The sequence below is a fragment of the Pan paniscus genome, chromosome 4, assembly GCF_029289425.2.
Source record: "Pan paniscus chromosome 4, NHGRI_mPanPan1-v2.0_pri, whole genome shotgun sequence".
Taxonomy (NCBI): Eukaryota; Metazoa; Chordata; class Mammalia; order Primates; family Hominidae; genus Pan; species Pan paniscus.
This window is the reverse complement of record NC_073253.2, coordinates 107,557,384-107,580,634: the sequence shown is the minus strand read 5'-3', so window position 1 is coordinate 107,580,634 and position 23,251 is coordinate 107,557,384. Positions and strand designations below refer to the sequence as shown.

The window sequence follows — 23,251 nt, the reverse complement described above, 5'->3', positions numbered from 1 at the left end:
GTGATAACAAAAGTAAGAATGGTTATAAATGTTAAAATGACTTCAGTGAAATGTTTCTTGGGTCACTTTAGAGGGCTTTTGTGTTAAGGGGGAAAGTTATAATGTATCATAAAACCCATACTTTCAGCAGAATCCTGGATTATGTTGTATGATGGAATGCAGATGACTGCTATAGAGTGGATCACAGCCTTCTCCTTCCTCTTTTCTCACACAGCTTTCTTCCTTCACTGGTCCCTGAAAAAAGGATGAAAGGACTGAGAGAGTTGGGCAGGATGGAAAGAAGAGAGCAAGATGCAGGGTGACCAAGAGAGTTCTATTGGGTGGAAGAATGAGCAAGGCCTGGAACTTCTAAAGTGCCTTGAATAGGAGAGGATAAGTGATTTCATTTAACTTTTGAAATAATTTCAAGCTTAACAGAAGAGCTGTAATAATAATACAAACAACTCTTTAGATCCTTCACTTACAGATGCAGTTGCTTACGTTTTACCACATAGGCTTTATTATGATTTTTTTCTCTTATTGAACTACTTGTGAGTAAATTGAAAACACGAGACTGGTTACCCCTAAATGCTTTAATGCCTAATACCCCAAAAGGATCCTCTAGTACATCATCATGGCAGAACTATTCAACATCAGGGAAGGAGGCAAAGCACACTCATCTAATCCACAGACCCCAGGCAAATGTTGGTTGTCCTTTGAGCAAAATAATCCAATCTAGAATTATTTATTGCATTTTCTTATGTTTTAAAAGTCTCCTTCATTGTAGAACAGTTACTTGATACTTTGATAACCATACTATTTTTGAAGAGAATAGGCCAGGTATTTTGCACAATGTCCCTCAATTTCGGCTTGTCTGATGCTTCTTCATTATTAATTTCATCTTATCTATTTTTTAGCAGGAAAAACTTAGAAGTGATTCTGTATTTTTTGTTGTTGTTGGTTCATCCTTTCATGTGTAAATTCTTTTCTGCCTTTGACCCTAATGCACTCATTTTAGCATCCACTGATGATTCTTGACCAAATCAGTTGTACTTAATGATGGTAGTTTTCTTATTCTGTCATTCCTTCTACATTTATTAGTTGGCATTTTATTGTAAGGACACATTTCTCTTCTTTTTATTTATTCACACATGTATTTATATTCACTTGGACTCATGGATTTTTCTCATAGGGGTTGTAATCTGATACTATCATTTTTGTTGTTGTTGTTCAGATTGTCCCAAATTTGATTAGTGAGAGTCCTGTCAAGCTGGCTTCTAGCTTTTGAAATGTTCTTTTGAAATGCCTCCATCATTATTTGAACACTGTTTTCATTTTTGGTGCAGTAAGTTATTTCAGGCCTTGTACTTTCCTGTCTCAGCCTTGGAATCAGTCTGTTTTCCAAGGAGTGGAGAATGATATTTAGAAACCAAAGATGTGGGTACCAGATGTGGTCATTGCTATTGAGGTGTTGTTGCTCTGTTTCCTATAACAAGCTAATGTGACAATACCTGGGGACGTGCTTCATGGTAACCCATAAACAAGGGTTGAAGGAAGGGTTGCAGTACAGGGAGATTGAAGGGGAGTATGAAATAGCATTTAACTGGAAATTCTTGAGGTTTTTCTGTGTAACATACGTATGTTACCTATCTTGAAACAGGTAGGAAGACAGGAATTACTAATGTTTGGTATCTGCTTTAACTCTTCTTTGTGAGAGTCCATATTTCTGGGCTGAGAACATTTGAGTCTTAGTCTGGTTATCTGTGGTTGTGTAGCTCTGTAACAAACTACCCAACATTTAGTGGCTTGAAACAGCAGCTATTATATCTTATGACTTGTTGGTCAGGACAGTGAGCAAGGCTTGGCTGGGCAACTTCTCTCCATGTGGTGTTGACTGTGAACACTCGTTGGTATTGATTAGGCAGTTGGAGTGATCTGGAGGGCCAAAAATGTGTTCATTCACAGGCCTGATGCCTTAAAAGGGCATCTGAAAGGTTGGGCTTGAGTCCTACTTCTTATGTATTCTCAAGGTCTCTCCACATGGTTTCTCCAGCAGAGTAGTTAGACTTCTTTCACGGTGGCTCAGGGATCCTAGACAGTGATGAAACCAAAGAATATCCTTTAAATTAGTCTTGAAAATAGCTCTCTACTCTGGGAATTCTGATTTCTATTGCCAAAGAATGCCATTACACATTATTTAATCTCTGACCTTCCTTGTGGACTGCTTTGTTTTTTTCTTTAGGTTTTATTTTGTTGCTGACAGGATTTTTGTGAACTCCTATGAAAATTGGTAGGAAAAAAGAGAAGGCAAGTGCTTGGTTAGTGGCAATGATGCTGCATTGATTCTATTTCTAGATTTTTAGTTAGCCAGCCCTGTGACCTGTGGGCAAGTCACTCATCTCTCGGCTCTGAGTTTCCTCATCTATAAAATGAGGAAGGACTGGCTTTCCAGGTATCTAAGAATTAGAATTGCCTATTTTGCAATCTATGTCATCAAGGACATTCCTTTGTTTTTTAGTATAGTAGAGTAATTCTCAAGCTTTTCAGTCTTAGGAGCCCCTTACACTCTAAAATTATTGAGGACCTGGAAGAACTTTTGTTCATATGGGTTATCTCTGTATCTGTTTACCATTAAGTGGAGAGATTTTTTAAATCATCCAAAAACCCATTTAAAAAATTACTTGTCAACAAAAATAGTTTTGTATTTTTACAAAAAAGATGTATTGTCCAAAACATAACAATTTTAGAAGAATGACCTTGTTTTTACATTTTTGCAACTATGATATCTAGCTTAACAGAAAGTAGCTGGATTGTCATAGCTACTTTATGCATCATCTGTTGTGATATGCCCTGTGACCGCTAGAAAACTCTATGATTGTGAGAGAAGGGCAAATGACAAATAACAAACTAATAACATTAGGAATATAGATCTGACTTCATGCACCATTGAAAGGGTCTCTAGGCCCTCCAGCCTTCAAGAATCAGTGCTGTATTAGAAGGAGCTCAGGATTTTAAGTTAGATATTTCTGGGTTGGAGTCTCTGCCTTTTCCCTTTCTTTCAGTGTTACTCTAGCCAAACTGCTATTCTTTCCCAACCTTTGTGAGCTTATTTATAAAGCAGGAATAAAAAATGACAAGTTTGCATAGCTCTTGTAGAGATTAAATGAAACAAAGTGCAAGAAGTCGTCTAGCGTAGTTCTTTTTGTATAGATGATCAAGATGATTTACTGTCATTCTTTCTTTTGCTTTAATTTGAAATATTAGAGATGAGTGAAGGAAAACATAAAGCATATAACAAGTTTAGAGAGAAAAAAAAGATGTGGTAGGTTGTCAACAAAGATGGCCACCTGTGATTCTTCCAGTTACTCACTATATGTTCATGTCATTCCTCCTATCAAGAGATGGGATCTGTTTTTGCTCCCTTTCCATGTGCACTGACTCAGTGACTTGCTTTGATCAATAGAGTGTAGCAAGAGTGATGCTGTGCCAGATCTGGGCCTTCAGAAACTTGGCAGCTTCTGCTGTTTGTCTCTTGGAGCCCTAAGTCACCATGTCACGAAGTCAGATTACCTTGCTTAGAGGGTGAGTGGCCCAGCCAGCTTCCAGCCATTCCAGCCATCTCAGGTGAGGTGTCAATATGTGAATGAAGCCATCCTGGGTTCTTCAGCCCAGGTAGACCTCTCCAGCCAACACCAGATGGAGCTGATACCAGCTGTCTCTTCTGAGCCCTGGCTAAATTTTAGAAGTATAGGCAACTTGTTGCTTTAAGCCACTGAGTTTTGAAGTTACTTGTTACAAAGCAATAGATAGCTGAGAAAAGCTTATCAGTGTGAACAAATTTTATATATGAAAAATATAAATATTAATAGCACCTATAAAAATACATTTTACTCATTTTTTAATGATTAAATGAGGATTTTCCTCATCTGGAGGGTGAGGGTAACTCTTAGACAGAAACAATGGGGGCCAGACAATGGGGGTGAACAGTGCCTCCCCTGGGAAGGAGTTACCTTTGGTACCTGAAGAATGTCTCCTCCATGCGCCCACTTTGCCTTATCGTAATGGCCTAAGCTAAAAAAATTAATGTAATTTTAAGTTTTCCCAGAGAACTAGGAATGTATTGTGGTCAAAATACTAAATAAAGATACAGTGAATTTTTAAAGGCATAACATTATAAGAATTTTTTGCAGAGTTCATTTCCCCTTTGTGAAGGAGTAAGCTGTTTGTCTCAGGTGTAATAGTTATCATTCTGTGAAGCTGGCAGAAACCTGCCTTTCTGGTTTGTAATGTCATGTTAATCTGCAAAGGTGTTATTACTCATTTGAAATATTCTTTGTTCCGGTTGAAAGCCCCATTGATGGTATTTTCAAATAAACTTGTCCTACTAGTGAGTCTTTCTCTAAGATTATAAGCCTTTTGTAGCTCTATTCTTTCTGGAATGTTGCTAGTATGTCAGTAATGAAAGTAATCTATCTCATTTGCTAAGAGTTAAGTGGAATACAATTCACAATCCAGAAATATGTAATAGGCATTTACTCTCATTTTAAAAGTAAATTAATATATTGTTACATTGAGATGAAGTTTTGCTGATTAGTTATAAAAAATCAGGTCCTCCCTTTATTTTTATTTTCTTAACTGTCTCATATCAAGTCTTCTTTATTTTTTTGATGATGGAAAATCAAATTTCTGTCAGATTTATTTTATTGCATAAAAATTTCTATGCAAGTTTTAGGTATAAAAATGTAATATATGGCTTCCTCAGTTTTTGGTGTTTTAGCCATTTTAAATATAAGATATTTATTCCTTATGCTACCTTTAGAATATATTGAGTCTATTGGAATTATATGTCACTGAAACAAATGTATATTTTAATATTAAAAGTAAACTGAATCTCTGTGTATCAGGTGATACAACAAAATACATGGATCTGGTCAGCTTTTTCTTTAATTTCATGAGTCTGATTGGTCAAGAAAAATGGAAATCTTCATAAGAAACAGGAAGAAAGTTTCAATTTATAGACACCATGTTATTGGCCCTTGGTATTAATTCAGTGAACTTTTAGGCAGCTCTTACTGAGAATAAGTTATTGGACTGCATAGAAAGTAAGTGGTGTGTGATACTCAGCACATGCTTTCCAAATGTCTAAACATAAGTAGGAAAGTTAACAGAAGGAATAAATGGCCATCTTAAGAGTGCAAGAGTGTAAGTATCAGAGACAGGCAAAAATAAGAAACTTGGTAGGTTCAATGGAGGGAGAGGTCATAATGAGGTTGAGAGGATTTGGACAGGCTTTATGAAGAAGGTGGCATTTTAACTGGATCTTGATGGATAAGTAGGATTTTGACCATGACATAGAGCAGGAAAGATATCCCAGGGAGACCTCCTGAAACCTGAAATGGGAAGCATTTCTTTCAGGTTTCCAAATATCCCTCCCCGATATTTGGGGTGTTACCCAGTTCATTCTCTCAAACGTCTCATTAGTGGAGGTCCATTATTATCGAAGACAAAATTTTAATTTATTTATTGATTTCAGAAAGTCCTTGGGCATGTTATCGTTGTACCTTATTTTGTGGCATCTTGTGAATTCCCCATTTTGGCAGAGGTTTCTTCTGGAAATGGTCAGAAGAAAACTGGAATGGCATTAATATCATTTGCATATCTTTTTCTTTTTTTTTGAGATGGAGTCTTGCTCCGTCACCCAGGCTGGAGTGCAGTATCGCAATCTCGGCTCACTGCAACCTCCGCCTCCTGGCTTCAGGCAATTTTCCTGTCTCAGCCTCCCCACGCGCGTGCCACTATGCCCAGCTAAGTTTTTGTATTTTAAATAGAGACAGGGTTTCACCATGTTAGCCAGGATGGTCTCAATCTCCTGACCTTGTAGTAGCTGGGACCACAGGCGCCTGCCATCATGCTTGGCTAATTTTTTTTTTTTTTCTTTAGTAGCGATGGGGTTTCACATTGTTGTTGGTGAGGCAGGTGTCGAACTCCTGACCTCAGGTGATCCACCTGCTTCGACCTCCCAAATTGCTGGGATTACAGGCATGAGCCACCACGCCCGGCTGACTTCCATATCTTTTCCTTTGCAAAGTATTGAAAGAAGTAAGGTTAAGAATCAAGATTTCAGGTGGCTGCGCTGGGAGGCGGCGATGAGAGGCTCACACGCCTCCAGCCCGGCCCCGGCCCCCCAGGACGGAGAGCCGAGCAGCCCCGGCTCTGGGCTACGGACTATGGGCGAATAGCTCTGATCACCCGGCGAAGCATGCCGCCTGCCTTGGCCTCCCAAAGTGCCGAGATTGCAGCCTCTGCCCGGCCGCCACCCCGTCTGGGAAGTGAGGAGCGTCTCTGCCTGGCCGCCCATCATCTGGGACGTGAGGAGCCCCTCTGCCTGGCTACCCAGTCTGGAAAGTGAGGAGCGTCTCTGCCCGGCCGCCATCCCATCTAGGAAGTGAGGAGCACCTCTTCCCGGCCACCATCCCATCTAGGAAGTGAGGAGCGTCTCTGCCCAGCCGCCCATCGTCTGAGATGTGGGGAGCGCCTCTGCCCCGCCGCCCCGTCTGGGAAGTGAGCGCCTCTACCCGGCCGCGACCCCGTCTGGGAGGTGAGGAGCGTCTCTGCCCAGCCGCCCCATCTGAGAAGTGAGGAGACCCTCCGCCTGGCAACCACCCCATATGAGAAGTGAGGAGCCCCTCCGCCCGGCAGCCACCCCGTCTGGGAAGTGAGGAGCGTCTCTGCCCGGCAGCCACCCCATCCAGGAGGGAGGTGGGGGTCAGCCCCCACCAGGCCAGCCGCCCCGTCCGGGAGGGAGGTGGGGGGGGTCAGCCCCCCGCCCGGCCAGCCACCCTGTCCGGGAGGGAGGTGGGGGGGTCAGCCCCCTGCCTGGCCAGCCGCCCCATCCGGGAGGGAGGTGGGGGAGTCAGCCCCCCGCCCGGCCAGTCGCCCTGTCCGGGAGGGAGGTGGGGGGGGGTCAGCCCCCCGCCTGGCCCGCCGCCCTGTCTGGGAGGGAGGTGGGGGGGGTCAGCCCCCCGCCCGGCCGGCCGCCCCGTCCGGGAGGTGAGGGGCGCCTCTGCCCGGCCGCCCCTACTGGGAAGTGAGGAGCCCCTCTGCCCGGCCAGCCGCCCCATCCGGGAGGGAGGTGGGGGGGGTCAGCCCCCCGCCCGGCCAGCCGCCCCGTCCGGGAGGTGAGGGGCGCCTCTGCCCGGCCGCCCCTACTGGGAAGTGAGGAGCCCCTCTGCCTGGCCAGCCGCCCCGTCTGGGAGGGAGGTGGGGGGGGTCAGCCCCCCCCCCCCGGCCAGCCGCCCGGTCCGGGAGATGAGGGGCGCCTCTGCCCGGCCGCCCCTACTGGGAAGTGAGGAGCCCCTCTGCCCGGCCACCGCCCCGTCTGGGAGGTGTACCCGGCAGCTCATTGGGAATGGGCCATGATGACTATGGCGGTTTTGCGGAATAGAAGCGGGGGAAAGGCGGGGAAGGGATTGAGAGATCGGTTGGTTGCCATGTCTGTGTAGAGGGAGGTAGACACGGGAGACTTTTCATTTTGTTCTGTACTAGGAAAAATTCTTCTGCCTTGTGATCCTGTTGATCGGTGACCTTACCCCCAACTCTGTGCTCTCTGAAACATGTGCTGTGTCCACTCAGGGTTAAATGGATTAAGGGTGGTGCAAGATGTGCTTTGTTAAACAGATGCTTGAAGGCAGCATGCTCGTTAAGAGTCATCACCACTCCCTAATCTCAAGTACCCAGGGACACAAACACTAGGGAAGGCCGCAGGGTCCTCTGCATAGGAAAACCAGAGACGTTTGTTCACTTGTTTATCTGCTGACCCTCCCTCCACTATTGTCCTATGACCCTGCCAAATCCCCCTCTGTGAGAAACACCCAAGAATGATCAATAAAAATAAATAAATTAAAAAAAAAAAAAGAATCAAGATTTCATTAAATTTCAAATGAAGCTAGCCATCTGACTTAGAAATGAAGCCCCTTTTCAGCATGTTAAGGAATGGGGGTGCATAGCTTCCACATTGGTATATAATGGCCTGTAATAGTTTGGTCTACCTGTTCAAAAGGCTCAGGAATAATTCAGATTAAAAAGTTACAAGGTGGCCAGGCGCGGTGGCTCACGCCTGTAATCCCAGCACTTTAGGAGGCCGAGACGGGCAGATCACAAGGTCAGGAGATTGAGACCATCCTGGCTAACACGGTGAAACCCCGTCTACTAAAAATACAAATTAGCCGGGCATGGTGGTGGGCACCTGTAGTCCCAGCTACTTCGGAGGCTGAGGCAGGAGAATGGCATGAACCCGGGAGGCGGAGCTTGCAGTGAGGGGAGATTGCGCCACTGCACTCCAGCCTAGGGGACACAGCGAGACTCCGTCTCAAAAAAAAAAAAGAAAGTTACTTTTTTTTGGAGCGATTGGGGAGTATGAATTGTTTATATGTAAATATAGTATACAAATTAACAGCTCATCACTATATTCCTCTATGCATTCCTTACCTAACACTTCTTGGTGCATAAACCAAATTGACAAACAAACTGCCTCCACAGCAAAAAAAGGTAATGACTAATTTCTGCCTGGTTGCCTTTTCTTTTCAAGAATTGCAAGTAATATGTGTGCCTGGTTGCTAGTCCAAGGCACAAAAGGATTTTTTTTTTTTTTTTTTTTGAGATGGAATCTCGCTCTGTCACCCAGGCTGCAGTGCAATGGCATGATCTCGGCTTACTGCAACCTCCACCTCCCGGGTTCAAGCGATTCTTCTGCCTCAGCCTCCCGAGAAGCTGGGATTACAGGCGTGCGCCACTACGTCCAGCTAAGTTTTTGTATTTTTAGTAGAGACGGGGTTTCACCATGTTAGCCAGGATGGTCTCAATCTCCTGACCTCATGATCCACCCGCCTCGGCCTCCCGAAGTGCTGGGATTACAGGCGTGAGCCACCGCACCCACCCTACAAAAGGACTTTTGAAGATAACCAAATCTCTCCCTGTCTCACTTTGTCAATAAAGTTTTTAGTCACTTTTTAGAAGTTTCTTAGTCGCTTCATAGCCCTAGGGCTTCTCAGGGATTCTAATAGGCTGGTCAAAGACTTCCCGCATCACATCACTTTGCATTAGATTCTGGAATTCTGAAAGATAATCATCCTCCTTCTGGCATTTATTAGTGTACTTTTCCCATTTTCTAGAGAGTAAGCATTTGCTGGTATTAGGCAATAAATAAATAAATATTTCAATGAATGAAGTCATGTGTTTCATAATACCCTTTTTTCCTGTAATAAATCCTAGGACTGGCCCCTTCCTGGACAAATATACTTTAATCGCACTTTGGTTCTATGTCAGTTCTCTGTCAGTTCTTCATTTCTTTATTCAAAGATGATTTCTTCTGGACCTGAAGACTTTACACCTGAACTGCAAAATATTGGCCCATAGGTGGTCTCTACAAAGTACCCATAAGAAGAATGAAGTTATCCATGTGTATAAGGGCAGGAGGCATAACAATGGAATACTGATTGGGCAAAGGGTTATTGGAAGAGGTCAGTTAGGGCAGAATGGACAGAAGTGTGAGCTGGTGATATGTACCTCCACCCCAATAGCTAATTTACCTCTGGCATCCATGCTCTCTAAGTCTTATCATATTACAGTATGACAGATGAAAAGTTAAGAGGTTTTCATGTGTGTATTTGCTTGAAGTAGTGACAGAAATACAGCATTTCTGAGACTCTCCTGGCCCTGCTCCAGGTGCCCGTGTAGACACACCTGCACTATACAGAAAGCTATAGAGGGAATCACGAGATGTCATATTTTTTTATGGTCAGCACTGGATTTGTTGCATAACACTGGATGCTTTCCTTGTGTCCTCTCGGTAGAGGGTAACAAAAGGTGCTAAAGGATAATATTTGCAAAGCATTTGCAGCACCAGATTCTATATAAATGCAAAATTGTCACAAAAGATTGGCATGTTCTGGTAGTTTGGGAATGATCATTTTGGAAAATTTTCAAATTTGATGATTTCTTCCTCTGCATGAAAATTTTAGAGTTTCTGTATACTTTCTAAACTCCCGAGCTGGTTTTCTGAGCTTGCTTTTGTGTATAATCTTTGTGGGTAGAATATTAGATCCTTTTTATGCTTTATAAATCTATTATCTTTATTTGAAAACCCTAACATTTCTGCTGGACACAGAAGCACAAATATAGTTTGCATAAAGACAGATTTGATTTACATATTTTTAAAATATGTACCTTCTCATTGTCATACGTAATTTCAGGCATAATTGTTTCCTCTTTGTTCACGAACCACTTCTTGTTTACCTGTTTGGGATAGAAGAATTAGGTGGAGTTGTGTGACTCTACCTGCTCTAGTTATTCCATCTGTTTCTCTCTGTGCCTAGATGGGAAGAAAGGACCCATAAGTGAGATTAGATCAAAATGGAAGACTATCTTCATATACCAGCATTCCAGAAATATTTTGAAGTAAGAGGAAAGGTGTGTGTGCACTTTCTACAGTAACCTGGAAAGTAAGAAAGTTTGATCTAAAATTTTAGATCAAAGAGACAGAGTCTCACTCACTCTGTCGCCCAGGCTGGGGTGCAGCAGTGCGATCTGGTCTCAGTGGACCAGAAATGATAAGAAAAATTCCTGAAAGGCAAATGGGAAACAATAGGAGGTGTTTCCCACAGCCCAAAACATGAGCAAAAGAACTATGAAAGGCTGTAGTGATGGACTGAGTATTCCAAGCTTAGTGACTGTAGATAGATGGGAATCATAAAAAGCTCTGGGAAACCATTAATGTGATATCTATAGAGCCTGTGAGATACTCAGTATCTTTCCAGTAAATTCTTTTCATAGTTACATTGGACAGAATTTATTTTAGGAATCCTTGCTTGATGTACTTACACCAAGGATGCACTTACAAAAAGGATAAGCTTTTTGTATTCATCATGATATTTTTAGTATACAATTGGATCCAATTTGCTGTACTGTTACTCAGGATTTTTACTTGGGATACTGGCCTGCCTCTTGAGCCAAACATACATATTCAGAAAATGAAGGTGGTAGATTGCCTGAATGTTTCTATTTTGTACCTCAAGAATGCTGTAGCCGGGTCTGGTGGTGCATGCCTGTAGTCCCAGCTACTCAGGAGGCTGAGGCGGGAGGATCACTTGGAGGTTGCAGTGAGCCAAGATCACACCACTGCATTCCAGCCTGGGTGACAGAGTGAGACCCTGTCTCAGGAAAAAGATAAGAATGCTGGAAAATCTGACTCAGGAATCAGTCATTTCTACTGCTTGTCACAGCTGATTCCATCTTTGGATGCCTTTGCTCTTGGATACTCCCTTACTCTTGGGAGCCACTCTGTGAATTAATCCTAAACTCTTGCTCAGAAGTCAAAGTCCTTGGCTGAAACCACAGATCATATGCCTGTGACCTGGCTGTCAGTTATTCTGGGAGCCTGATTCCTGCCTCCACCAAGACTCACATAGGGGGATTGTTTGCACATTAGCAGAGGGTTTGATATGTACCCAGAACAAAAAGGACTAAAGCGGGAATTTCTCTAAGATTTGGCATTGGAAACTCTTTTAATGTAACTCAAAGCTGAAAGGACAAACATCATATACTCATCTTTTATTCCCAAAAAGAAGTTGATAAAACTGTTAGTCATTGATTAAAGGCCAAAACAGAATAAGACCAAACAAAGCAGAATTGAAGGAACCATCTATTTGATTAAGGATATGCGTTTGGGCCATACACCAGCCATTATACTTAGTGGTGAAATTTTAGAAGCAATTCCATTACAGTCAGGATGAAGACAGGGTGCATGTTCTCAAAACTACTAGTTATTCTTTTATTGAGGTCCCAGCCAATGCAGTAAGAAAAGAAGAAATAAATGTGGAGGAGCATTTTGAAAAAGCATTTTGAAAAGTGATTATCTGAGAAGACTCCATAGACAAACTAAGAAGAATTTAGCAAGACGGCTGGGAATAAGACCGATAGGGAATATTAGTTGGCTTTCCAATGCATTAGCAATAGACAGTCAGAAAGTATAACAGCAATAAAACTAAAATAGCTAAGAACCAGCCTGTATTATTTTTTATTGTTGCATAACAAATTATCACTAGCACAGTGGTTTAAACATACTGTCATTTATTATTTCACAGTTCTGTAGGCCACAAGTCCAGGATGTCATGGCTGGCTTCCCTGTAGGGCCCCACAAGGATGAAATCAAGGTGTTAGTCAGCTGAGCACTTATCTGAGGATGATGGGGAAGAATCGACTTCCAAACCCTTGCTGGCTGTTGGCAGAATCCCGCTTTTGTGGTTGTAGGACTGAGGTTCCCATCTCTTTGCTGGCTGTTAGCTGGGGGCTCCCCTCAGGTCCTGAGGCTGTTCTCATTCTTCTCAGATAGCCGTCTTCATCTTTCAAGTGACAGGGAAGTGTGGAACCCTTCTCATGGTTTGAATATAGTTGACTTTCCCCCTCCTTTTCCCTTCTGCTGTAGAAAGTGCTGTGCGTTTTAGAGCCCATTTGATTAGGCCCACTTCAGTGATCTCCCTATCTTAACGTCAACTGTGCCATATAGCATAACACAATTATAGGGGTGGTATTCTCATCATGCAGATTCCAGAGGTCAGGGCAGGACATCTTTGGGGGAGGGAGGGCATTTGGTAAATTTGCTTGCCACAAAGCCTAAATAGAATTTTGTAAGACCCACATCAAAAGTGTAAAATTTCCTTGAAGGATATAAAAGACAACCATAGAGGTTTTACTTTGTAAATATCTTAGTATCTACACCTCCCCCTACCACGTCATCTGGTCTGTCAATTAAATTTAATTCCAGTTAAATCCCCAGCAGAATCGTTTATTCAATTGGGTAGCTGGTTCTAAACGTCCCTGAGTAGAGAAAAATGTTTAAGAACTAGCAAAGATAGTTTTGAAAAAGAAAGATGGATATCAAACAAATTAAACTACATCCATTAAAATCTTGGGGGTATTGGTTCTAGAATAACCCATGAGATAGAATACTGGGGATTCATTTAATAGATGATAAAGTTGTTTCAAATCAACAGGGAAATGATGGCTTTTTTTGGTAAATGGTGGTGCAGTTGTCTGTCCATTTGGAAGCAAAGTTGGGCCCTTATCCCAAGAACAAAAATAATTTTCAGATGGAATGGAGAGCTAAGTATAAGTAAAATTCTACAAGTATTTAGAAGTACTTAGGAGAATTTGCTCATAAACTTTGGGTTAGGGAGTGCCTAACTCAAAGGCTAGGAAATGCAATTGACTAGTAAGCACATGAAAGAGTGCTTGCTTTTATTAATGTCAGGAAAATGTAAATTAAAACAATTCCTTTATTCCCCTCTTTTTTTGCTCAATCAGATTGGAAAAAAGTTTTGCAATCCAAATGTTGGCAAGGGTGCGGGGAAAACATATACTCTCATCAAATGAATTGTAATGGTCTTTTTGGCAGTGCTCACTGTAATTATGAGTATACACATCCTTCAGATGAGTAATTTCACTTCAAGATTTTTACCTCCGAGAAATACATGGGTACATGAGCACAGAGACATTTACAGGCCACTGTGGCATTGTGATTATTGCAGAAAATGTCCAATAACCTAAAGATTCATCATGGAAGGGCTTTTTGTTTATAAATTATTTAATGGATTTTGAAAAAGGAACCAGTTAAAGTTAGTCAAAGTAATTTAGAGGAAAACAAAATACCTATGGAATTTGTAACAAGAATTTGAAGAAAGTTCTTGGTGTGTACACCCTGGTGTGTACTTTTATAACCTCATATTGCCTATTTTATAATACATTTAATAAAAAAATTTCTCTCATGTTAACAATCCATTTTCTAAAAGCAGTGCAGTATTAAGTGCTCACCATACGTGGATAAACGCATCCTGGCAATTTTCTGAGGGAAGATGAAACTGAACAAAAGCCCTCCTTTATTACCATAATGTGAGACTTGTTGTGGGATTTCTTTTATTATCTTGTTATACCAGCCAGAGATGGGGCGAGAGAAAGGAAGAGGCTGTATCTATACAAGTGTTTCTTACATGTGTGAATAATTGATTTTTAGTATGTCAGATGGTAAGAATCTTAATTTAAAGAATCTGTGTATGTAGTAGGTGGGGAGAGAAGAGATCAGCTTTTTAGGTAGTTATCAGTGTTTAAAAAGCAGCCAAAAGAAAAGTTTTGTGTCTGTGCTTATGTGAAAGAGATAAAGTGAAATATCTTCACAGGGGCTTTTCAGAACATTAGCTTTAGCAGCTTTAATCTATGGGTTTATTATTTGAGGATTGAAGATAAAAGCTTTGACTATTGTTAGTTTTATATATCTTCTGTATTCATTGTGAGAGTAATGCTATAGGTGAAAATTGCTTTTTAAAATGAGAGAATGGTGGGATTTTTAAACAAAGTGTTTTTTTGATGCATTTATTAGATGTTCTTCATATAAAAGATTATCTTTATTAAAAGAAGAATTTTGTCCTGAAGATAATTTGTAATCCCAGAAGAAAGAAGCTTATATTAATTTAAAACCCACTATGATTTAAAAAGTATTTTCCAAAGCAATTTCTATAATACATTTTGCTTTAAATCACGTTTTTTTCTTCATAATTGAGGCACAACTTACAGAGAAGAACCATGGTCTAATACAGTTGCTGCTGTTGTGAGTGAAACTAATAAAAGATGAGAACCGTGATTGTGTACTACTTAGGAACAAAAGGGCAGTTAAAAAAATATAAAACTGAATTATTTTTGCAGAAGTCAACGAAAGGTTCCGTTGTCCTTGACCACGTATTTCATCACGTAAACCTTGTGGAGATAGATTATTTTGGGCTACGTTACTGTGACAGAAGCCATCAGACGGTGAGTAAGGTGACTTTGTGTTAAATTTTTCTGGTTATAAATTTCACTCTATCTCTGGCTTTTCCTGATATGGTTTTAGGCGGTTAGGTTCTTTGTCACTGAAAAAGACTTTGAAAATCTCAAACATGTTTTCCCCTGATAATTTCTTTGAATTTTTTCCTCTTCTGCCAAAAGTCTATAGAGTTGCTGGATTCACAGCTTCTGTACATGTGTAGTCGTCTTTGCAGATGGCATATGTGGTTTCCAGATTTGCAACCTTATCATAGTGAATGCAAAGCATGAGTGAACATGGAGGACTGAATATGTCGTTTAATATGTGTTAGAAGGCAAGTGGCTAGTCTCTTGAGGTGACAGATATTAATTGCCTTTTAAGAAAGGGAATGGTTAGAGAAGAAATAACAGTTCAAAAAAAAAGTGACTACCTAAGTTTTATAAGTGAGATGAGCTGTTACAAATAAAATAAGTAGAGGTTTTTTTGTTCATGAACCTGATGAAATAAGAGTAATAAAGGCAACTTAGCTTTTAGTTCTCATGTCAGTTGTTCACAAAGGTTAATTCAGAGGGTCTTCCAGTCCAGAGTAGAGAGTTACTAAGAAATTCACCACAATGGAAAAACTTTGGATATGAAGATTTTGAAGGATGAAAGGATATTTATTAATGTGACTTTTGGTTTAGTCTAAGAAAGTAAAGATCTTAGCTTCAGATAGGCACAGCCTCATTATGCAGAATGCTCACATGCTTATCTCAGAAATACCCTATTTGACTTGCCTTTTATTTTTCATCCTATTCAACTGCTGTTGAAATAGAGATGTCCTCCTCTTCCTTCATTTGTTCTCCCATCCTCCACTGGGTCATTTGTGGTACATTCAGTGAAGAACATGATTTTCTGAGTGGTGTTTCCACTATTGATGGTGATCACTTGTGACTTTTCTTGAGCTGGTTCCTTAATCTTTTCTGTTTCACAGGAGGATTTCATAAGGTTGGAATGAAAAATTGGGTATGTTGGATAGCTTTGCATAGAAAGGAATAACTTTCTAAAGGCTAGTGGTCATTATGGCATGTTGCAAAAAAGGGGAACAGACATGTTTAGAAGTCCACTGAATTCTATCTTGTACAGACCACGAATAAATATAGCAGTACTGTAAATCTATACAGAAAGATTAAATTGAAGGCTAAAGAAGGTGTCATGTGCTACATTCATATTTTTGAAATAACATTTTTTTTCTAGCAGAGAAAACTACAGTTTTCTGATCTTATCTACTATGTCAGACTTTGCCTGGAAAGATTGACTGTCTTGCTAAAGTTATATAGACCTTGTCGGTCTCTATCTTCCCCCTTACCTTTTTTAAACTTTGCAAAGGAAAAATGTGAAAAGCTAGAGAATTTCAAAACAATGGCCCCTACTGTAGCAGTTAGTGTTGCTAGTTTATTGAAAGTTTTGTAGGGTTTAAATTAAGAACATTTTTTTCCTCTTACTTTTACTCCTAAAGGTTTGGCATTTATGATAGTGTTTATAATACAGGTTTTAGGAGAAATGACACATTTAGGAGAAAGCTCTTAAGTCATATTGTTTTGAGGTGATAAGAATATCAGGTGTGCAAATGACATGAAAAAAGTATTCTTTCCCTGTTTTTGTTATATTCTAATGGTGAACTCAGCTAAAATAGAGATGATTTGTAAACATTGCTTAGTCTTTGCATGTTCACATGTATTGTCTGATTATCTTTTAATTGTAGGAGGCTCTGAGAATAATGTAATGAAATTTTGTACTTCATCTTGGTAACAGTTTTATCAAAAGTATATTAGAAGCAATCCTGCATATCTGACATTTACTTAAAACAAATAAGGATTTTAAAAAAAACCCTGTGTGAAAATAGTACAGGGTATGGTTAAAAAATCTTTGTCTTAAAAACCAAATATGGTTTCCCATTTAGAACCATTCGTCTTAAAAACCAAATGGTTTTCATGAATGTTGATTGAATTACTGTACATTTGGGACCTCACATAGCAGAGAAGTTGTCTGCACTGGAGGACCAGGAGAACCTAGAACCCTGGAACTCATCATTCTCCATTATTACCACCATCATCATCAGTGCACCACCGACTGTAAATATTTTTGTTTGTTGAAACTGTATGCTCAGAAAAGTTCTCTGAAGTATTATTATCTTTCTGTTGGAGATGATGAAATGCAAACCAAGAAGGTTAAGCATCTTTCCCAAGGTCGCATAATCAGCACGTATTAGGACCAGAATTCCACCCCAAGTCTGAGTGTCTCCAAGACCTTTCAAACACTGTGATATCCTGACTTTCAAGATAATTGAAATTGCAGCAGCACAGTCTTCCCTTTAAGGAACTGGTGTATTTGAAATTAATCAGAGGCTGGAAGGAACTTGAGCCATCTTCTAGGCTTTCAGAAGTTACTATAAATGGATTGTGATCTGGTGGAATGGATAGCTGCCTTGGGAGTCACAAGATAGGTTTGAGTCCTGTGTCTGCTCCTAAAAAATGGTGAAATCACTTAATTTTTCTGAATCTTGATATGCTTATCTGTAAATTGACAATAAAATGCTTTTTCTCCTCAACTGTCAGGATTGATATAGGACTAAATCAGAACACATGATAGCTCTTTGTAGATGATAAGGCATTAAACATGTAAAAGGCCTTTCCTGTTGAAACTAGGATGGGAGAAAATATTGCTGGTGATATCAGTGGAATGAAGGAAGAAGGAAAAAGTCTGGAAGAAAGAAAAGAAAAAATTAAATAAACTGTAGATTCTTAAATACCTTTGAGATTTTTGAAGATGAGTTTTGTTGATACTGAAAGCAGTAATAAATATAAATGTGATATCTCAATACTACTTCTGGTTTTAAGATTAGTTTTGAAAGGGAAAGCGCTTAGCCTGGGCATAGAGCCTATTTTCTGTTCCACTCTGGCTTGTGCCAGTCAGGTTCGTTCTTGATCCAGACTGGTGTGTGTGGGGATGTAGGTCTCTCATATTAGGGCCTTGGTTTGACTTACAGAAAATTCCCAGAAATTATAGTTATGTCTTACTTTAATGTTAGCACCTGAGGCTCCTTTACAGATTACTCCTTGAAAGGCAGAAGTTGTATGTAATTAGGGCTTTTCTCAGAATATGGAAATCAACGTGGCACTGAGAATTAGGTCCTGGGTCTGCTGCCCTTTTACTTCAGAAGTCAAAGGAGGGGGAATGTGTGAAGCACACAGATGAAGACAGCATGCAAACACTGTCTTCTGCCAGTGAACTCTGTTTTTCCCTTGCTAAGACAATAAAAGCAATCAGAAACTTCCCACTTTCTTGACCACCCCACCCCCAAACACACTTAGTTGCTTCTTACCCTTCCTTTCCTGTGACCAGTGTCTGTGAGCTGGATCTTACCACCTTGCTTTTTCTGTTTTGTGTCTCTGTACCCTACCTGCTCCCTCTTTCCAGTCAGTGTTTGGGTGTGTTCAAGTCTTTCTCATTTAGAACCTCCCGTTCCCCTTTGCCCTGCCTTATCTGCTGCTGTCTTTGGCTCCTTCTGCATCACACGTAAACTTCAGAAAACCTTGTCTAATTTTCTTACATTCACTTCTGAAATCCCATTGTTTCCTAAACATATCACCATGCAGCTTTGATCCCAATCACATCACTGAAACTGGCCCTGCCTTGCCAGTTGCTAAATCCAAGAGACTCTGTGAGTCCTTGTCTTACTTGACCTTTCTTTTGCTTTGACACTAACAACTTGCCCATTCTTGAAATCTTCTCATTTTGTTCTTCTGGCACTATATTCTTTTTGTTTCTCTCTCTTCATGTTTTCTCTAGTTATTCCTATTCAGTCTTCTCTATGATCATGATTCCACTGCCTGTTCCATAAAATGTTGGTGTTCACCAGGATTTTGTCCTTGATTCTCTTAGGCTCTAACTCTGTTCAGGCCCACACATTTAGTGCTACCTTTGCTAGTACTGTTTATCTCTGAGATAATTTCCTTAACCATCTAAACTAAACTGTGTATGTGTTAATATTTGTATTCTCTTCCCTGCCCCTGAGTACTCTGAGTATTGAACAAAAATCCTCATCCATTGAGCTCTAGCAGGCATGCTTAAGTGTGTCCTCTCTGCCGTCAGTAGTGGCCCTCTTCCTTTCATCCTGATGCTGTATTTTGTAACGTGTAAAGTTTCACATTCTGTGATTATATGTTCTGGAAAGTACCTATAATGACTGATAAAATATGTATAAGTGATAATGTGAATCCTGTTGCAAAGAAAGGAAGATTGTCATGCTGGATTATTACAGAATGAAACTTACTGTGTGAGATGTCTTCAAGCATCTGTTGGAGGAACAGAGGGGAAAGATCAAGAAGCAGAAAGTTCCTCTTAGGTAACCCTTTGACTTTATGAAGAGCATCATGAGAAGCGCAGTATCCTGGGAGGGCTGACAACAACACATGAAGGGTATCTGGGAAACAGTGATGGCAGTTGGCTTTTCAAGAGTCCACGGCCTGGAAGGGAATGCCGGAAGCATCTATAGGGGGCCCCATAGCACCGAAGGTCTAAGTTTCCTGCTGACGAATGTGTGTGATTTTTCCTTGGTAACTGTTCCATGGTTTAAATTATATTGAAAGACTGAGCTTCAGATTCCTATCTTCAACCCAGATGTTTCAGGAGGGACTACACAAAATCTGGATTCAGACTGTATGGGTTCAAACCACAGTCTACCTGGAGAGCTGTGTGGCATTGAGTGAGTCTCCCTAACTTTTCTATACTTCAGTTCCTCTGTTTATAAAGTGAAGATAGTAATAGTAGCAGCTTCATGGGTGGTAGTGATGATTGTAGGAATCTATAAAAAATACACAGACTAGTGCTTTAACATGTGTGGTCCACATAATGTTTTAGCTGTTGTTCACTACTTGGATGCCTCTCATGTATCTCAAAGGTAACATATTCAAAACTGAAGGCATCTTCCCCTCCAAATCTGCTCTTTTTAAAAAATGTTTCTGAGATCAGTGATTTTCAAGATTTTTTTTTCTTTTAGAGATGAGGTCACACTATGTTGCTTAGGCTGGTTTCAAACTCCTGAGCTCAAGTGATCCTCCTGCCTCAGCCTCCCAAAGTGCTAGGATTATAGGTGTGAGCCACCATACCTGGTCTACGAATTTTTTTAAAAAACCATGTACTCGTGTGTAATTTTAGGTTGAGAATTGAAATTTTGTAAGTTTTAGTAGATCCAGATCTTTGGTTTATCATAAATACTGACATTGTAAAATCAAATTGTCATATTCCTTTTAAATGTATCCTATGAATTTATATTTCATAGCAATTTTGTATTCATCTACCTTTACAAAAATATATGAACAAGCTCTTTTTTAAAAATCAGAAACATTTATTTATTCCTTTTATGTCTTTAAACTTGTATTCCTATTCTACTTTCTCCCTAAAATGTTATTATATTTTTATTAATAAAAAACATATATCCATAATATACATATAAATTGGAATTTTAAAAGTTTATTTCCTAAGATGTTAAGGCTCTAATTGTTATTGAGCCCTAAAAGTAGTTGTTATTACCATGGTTGTCACTATACTATTAATTAAAACAGCAAAATACTATGCATTTTAATAATTATTAAACATATTTTCTGCGGAAATTGACAGACGGGGGGCAGGACTAGATTGCAGCTCCCACTCGGACGGATCGTGCAGTGTGTAGAGACTTGCATTGTGAAATTTTGCTCCAGAACTACTGCAGAAATATACCAAGAAAGCTGAGAGAATCCACAGACCCTTTGAAGGAAGCAGATTGCTCCTGCAGGAACCCGGAGACACTGCAAATACTGTGCTGGTATCCATGGCTGAGAGACATGAAGATGGTTCACATCACAGGACTCTGTGCAGACAACCCCTAGTACCAGCCTGGAGTCTGGTAGCCCTGCTGGGTGGCTAGATCCAGAAGGGAATAACAGTCACTGCATCTCGGCTCTCAGGAAGCCACATTCCTAGGAAAAAGGGGAGAGTGCTACATCACGGGAACACCCCATGGGACAAAGGAATCTGAACAGCAGCCTTGAGTGCCAGATCTTCTGTCTAACATAGTTTACTCAAAGGAGAAGGAACCAGAAAAACAATTCTGGTAATATGATAAAAGAATGTTCTTCAACACCACCCAAAAAATCATACTCTCTCATCAGCAGTGGATCTAAACCAAGAAAAAGTCCCTGATTTACCTGAAAAGGCACTTAGAAGATTGATTATTAAACCAATTAAGGAGGCACCAGAGAAAGGTGAAGTCCAATTTAAGGAAATCAAAAAAATGATACAAGAAACGAGGGGAGGAATCTTCAGTGAAATAGATAGCATAAATAAAAAACAATCACAGCTTCAGAAAATAAAGGACACACTTAGAGAAATGCGAAATGTTCTTGAAATTCTCAGCAATAAGACTCAAACAAGCAGAGTAAAGAACTTCAGATCTCGAAGATAAGGTTATCAAATTAACCCAGTCCAACAAAGACTAAGAAAAAAGAATTAAAAAAATGAACAAAGCCTCCAAGAAATGTGAGATTACATTAAGTGACCAAATCTAAGAATAATTGGCATTCCTGAGGAGGAAGAGGAATCTCAAAGTTTGGAAAACATATTTGGGGGAATAATCTAGTAAAACTTCCCCAGCCTTGCTAAAGACCTAAACATCCAAATAGAAGGAGCTCAAAGAACACCTGGCAAATTGCAAAAAGATCATTACCTAGGCACGTTGTCATCAGGTTAGCTAAAGTTAAGATGAGGGAAAGAATCTTAATAGCTGTGAGGCAAAAGCATTAGGTGATCTGTAAAGGAAAACCTATCAGATTAACAGCAGATTTCTCAGCAGAAACCCTACAAGCTAGAAGGGATTGGGTCCCTATCTGCAGCCTCCTTAAACAAAACAATTATCAGCCAAGAATTTTGTCTCCAGCAAAACTAAGCTTCATAAATGAAGAAAAGATAGTCTTTTTCAGGCAAACAAATGCTGAGAGAATTTGCCAGTCCTAAGCCAGCGCTATAAGAACTGCTAAAAGGAGCTCCAAATCTTGAAACAAATCCTGGAAACACATCAGTAACAGAACTTCCTTAAAGCATAAGTCTCACAGGACCTATAAAACAAAAATATAATTAAAAAAAAACAAGGTATACAGGCAACAAATAGCACAATGAATGGAATAGTACCTCATATCTCAATACTAATGTTGAATGTAAATAGCCTAAATGCTCCACTTAAAAGATACAGAATTGCAGAATGGATAAGAATTCACCAACCAGGTATCTGCTGCCTTCAAGAGACTCACCTAACATATAAGGACTCACATAAACTTAAGATAAAGGGGTGGAAAAAGATATTCCATGCAAATAGACACCAAAAGCAAGCAGGCGTATATCAGACAAAACAAACTTTAAGAGTAGTTAAAAAAGACAAAGTAGGACATTATATAATGATAAAAGCCCTTGTGCAACAGGAAAATATCACAGTCCTAAATATATATGCACTTAACACTGGAGTTCCCAAATTTGTAAAACGGTTACTACTAGACATAAGTAATGAGATAGAGAGCAACACAGTAATAGTGGGGGACTTCAATACTGCACTGACAGCACTAGACAGGTCATCAAGACAGAAAGTCAGCAAAGAAACAATGGATTTAAGCTATACTCTGGAACAAATGGACTTAACAGATATTTACATAATATTCCTTAATAGAGACGGGGTTTCACCATGTTGGCCAGGCTGGTCTCAAACTCCTGAACTCAAGTGATCCACCTGCCTTGGCCTTCCAGAGTGCTGGGATTACAGGCGGGAGCCACCACGCCTGGCCATTTACAGAACATTCTACCCAACAACTTCAGAATATACATTTTATTCATCAGTGCATGGAACTTTCTCCAAAATAGACCATATGATAGGCCACAAAACAAGTCTGAATAAATTTAAGAAAACTGAAATTATATCAAGTACTCTCTCAGACCATAGTGGAAAAAATTCTTCAAACTGAATGATAATAGTGACACAACTATCAAAACCTCTAGGATATAGCAAAGGCAGTGCTAAGAGGAAAGTTCATAGCCTTAAATGCCTGTATCAAAAAGTCTGAAAGAGCACAACTAGACAATCTATGGTCACACCTCAAGGTACTAGAGAAACAAGAACAAACCAAACCAAACCCAACAGAATGAAGGAAATAACCAAGGTCAGAGCAGAACTAAATGAAATTGAAGCAAAAAGAAATGCAAAAGATAAATGAAACAAACAGCTGGTTCTTTGAAAAGATAAATAAAATTGATAGACCATTAGCAAGATTAACCAAGAAAAGAAGAGGGAAGATCCAAATAAGCTCAATTAGAAATGAAATGGGGGATATTACAACTGATACCACAGAAATACAAAAG

General features: G+C 40.1%; 1 protein-coding gene across 1 annotated transcript in view; it reads left to right on the top strand.

The window, feature by feature from the left end:
* EPB41L4A (erythrocyte membrane protein band 4.1 like 4A) overlaps positions 1-23,251 on the top strand; it is a 259,857-nt gene that overhangs the window by 99,336 nt on the left and 137,270 nt on the right. Inside the window, exon 3 of the mRNA XM_003826742.8 lies at positions 14,731-14,835. Coding sequence (XP_003826790.1) covers positions 14,731-14,835 — 105 coding nt within the window. The remainder of the gene's footprint in view (positions 1-14,730; positions 14,836-23,251) is intronic.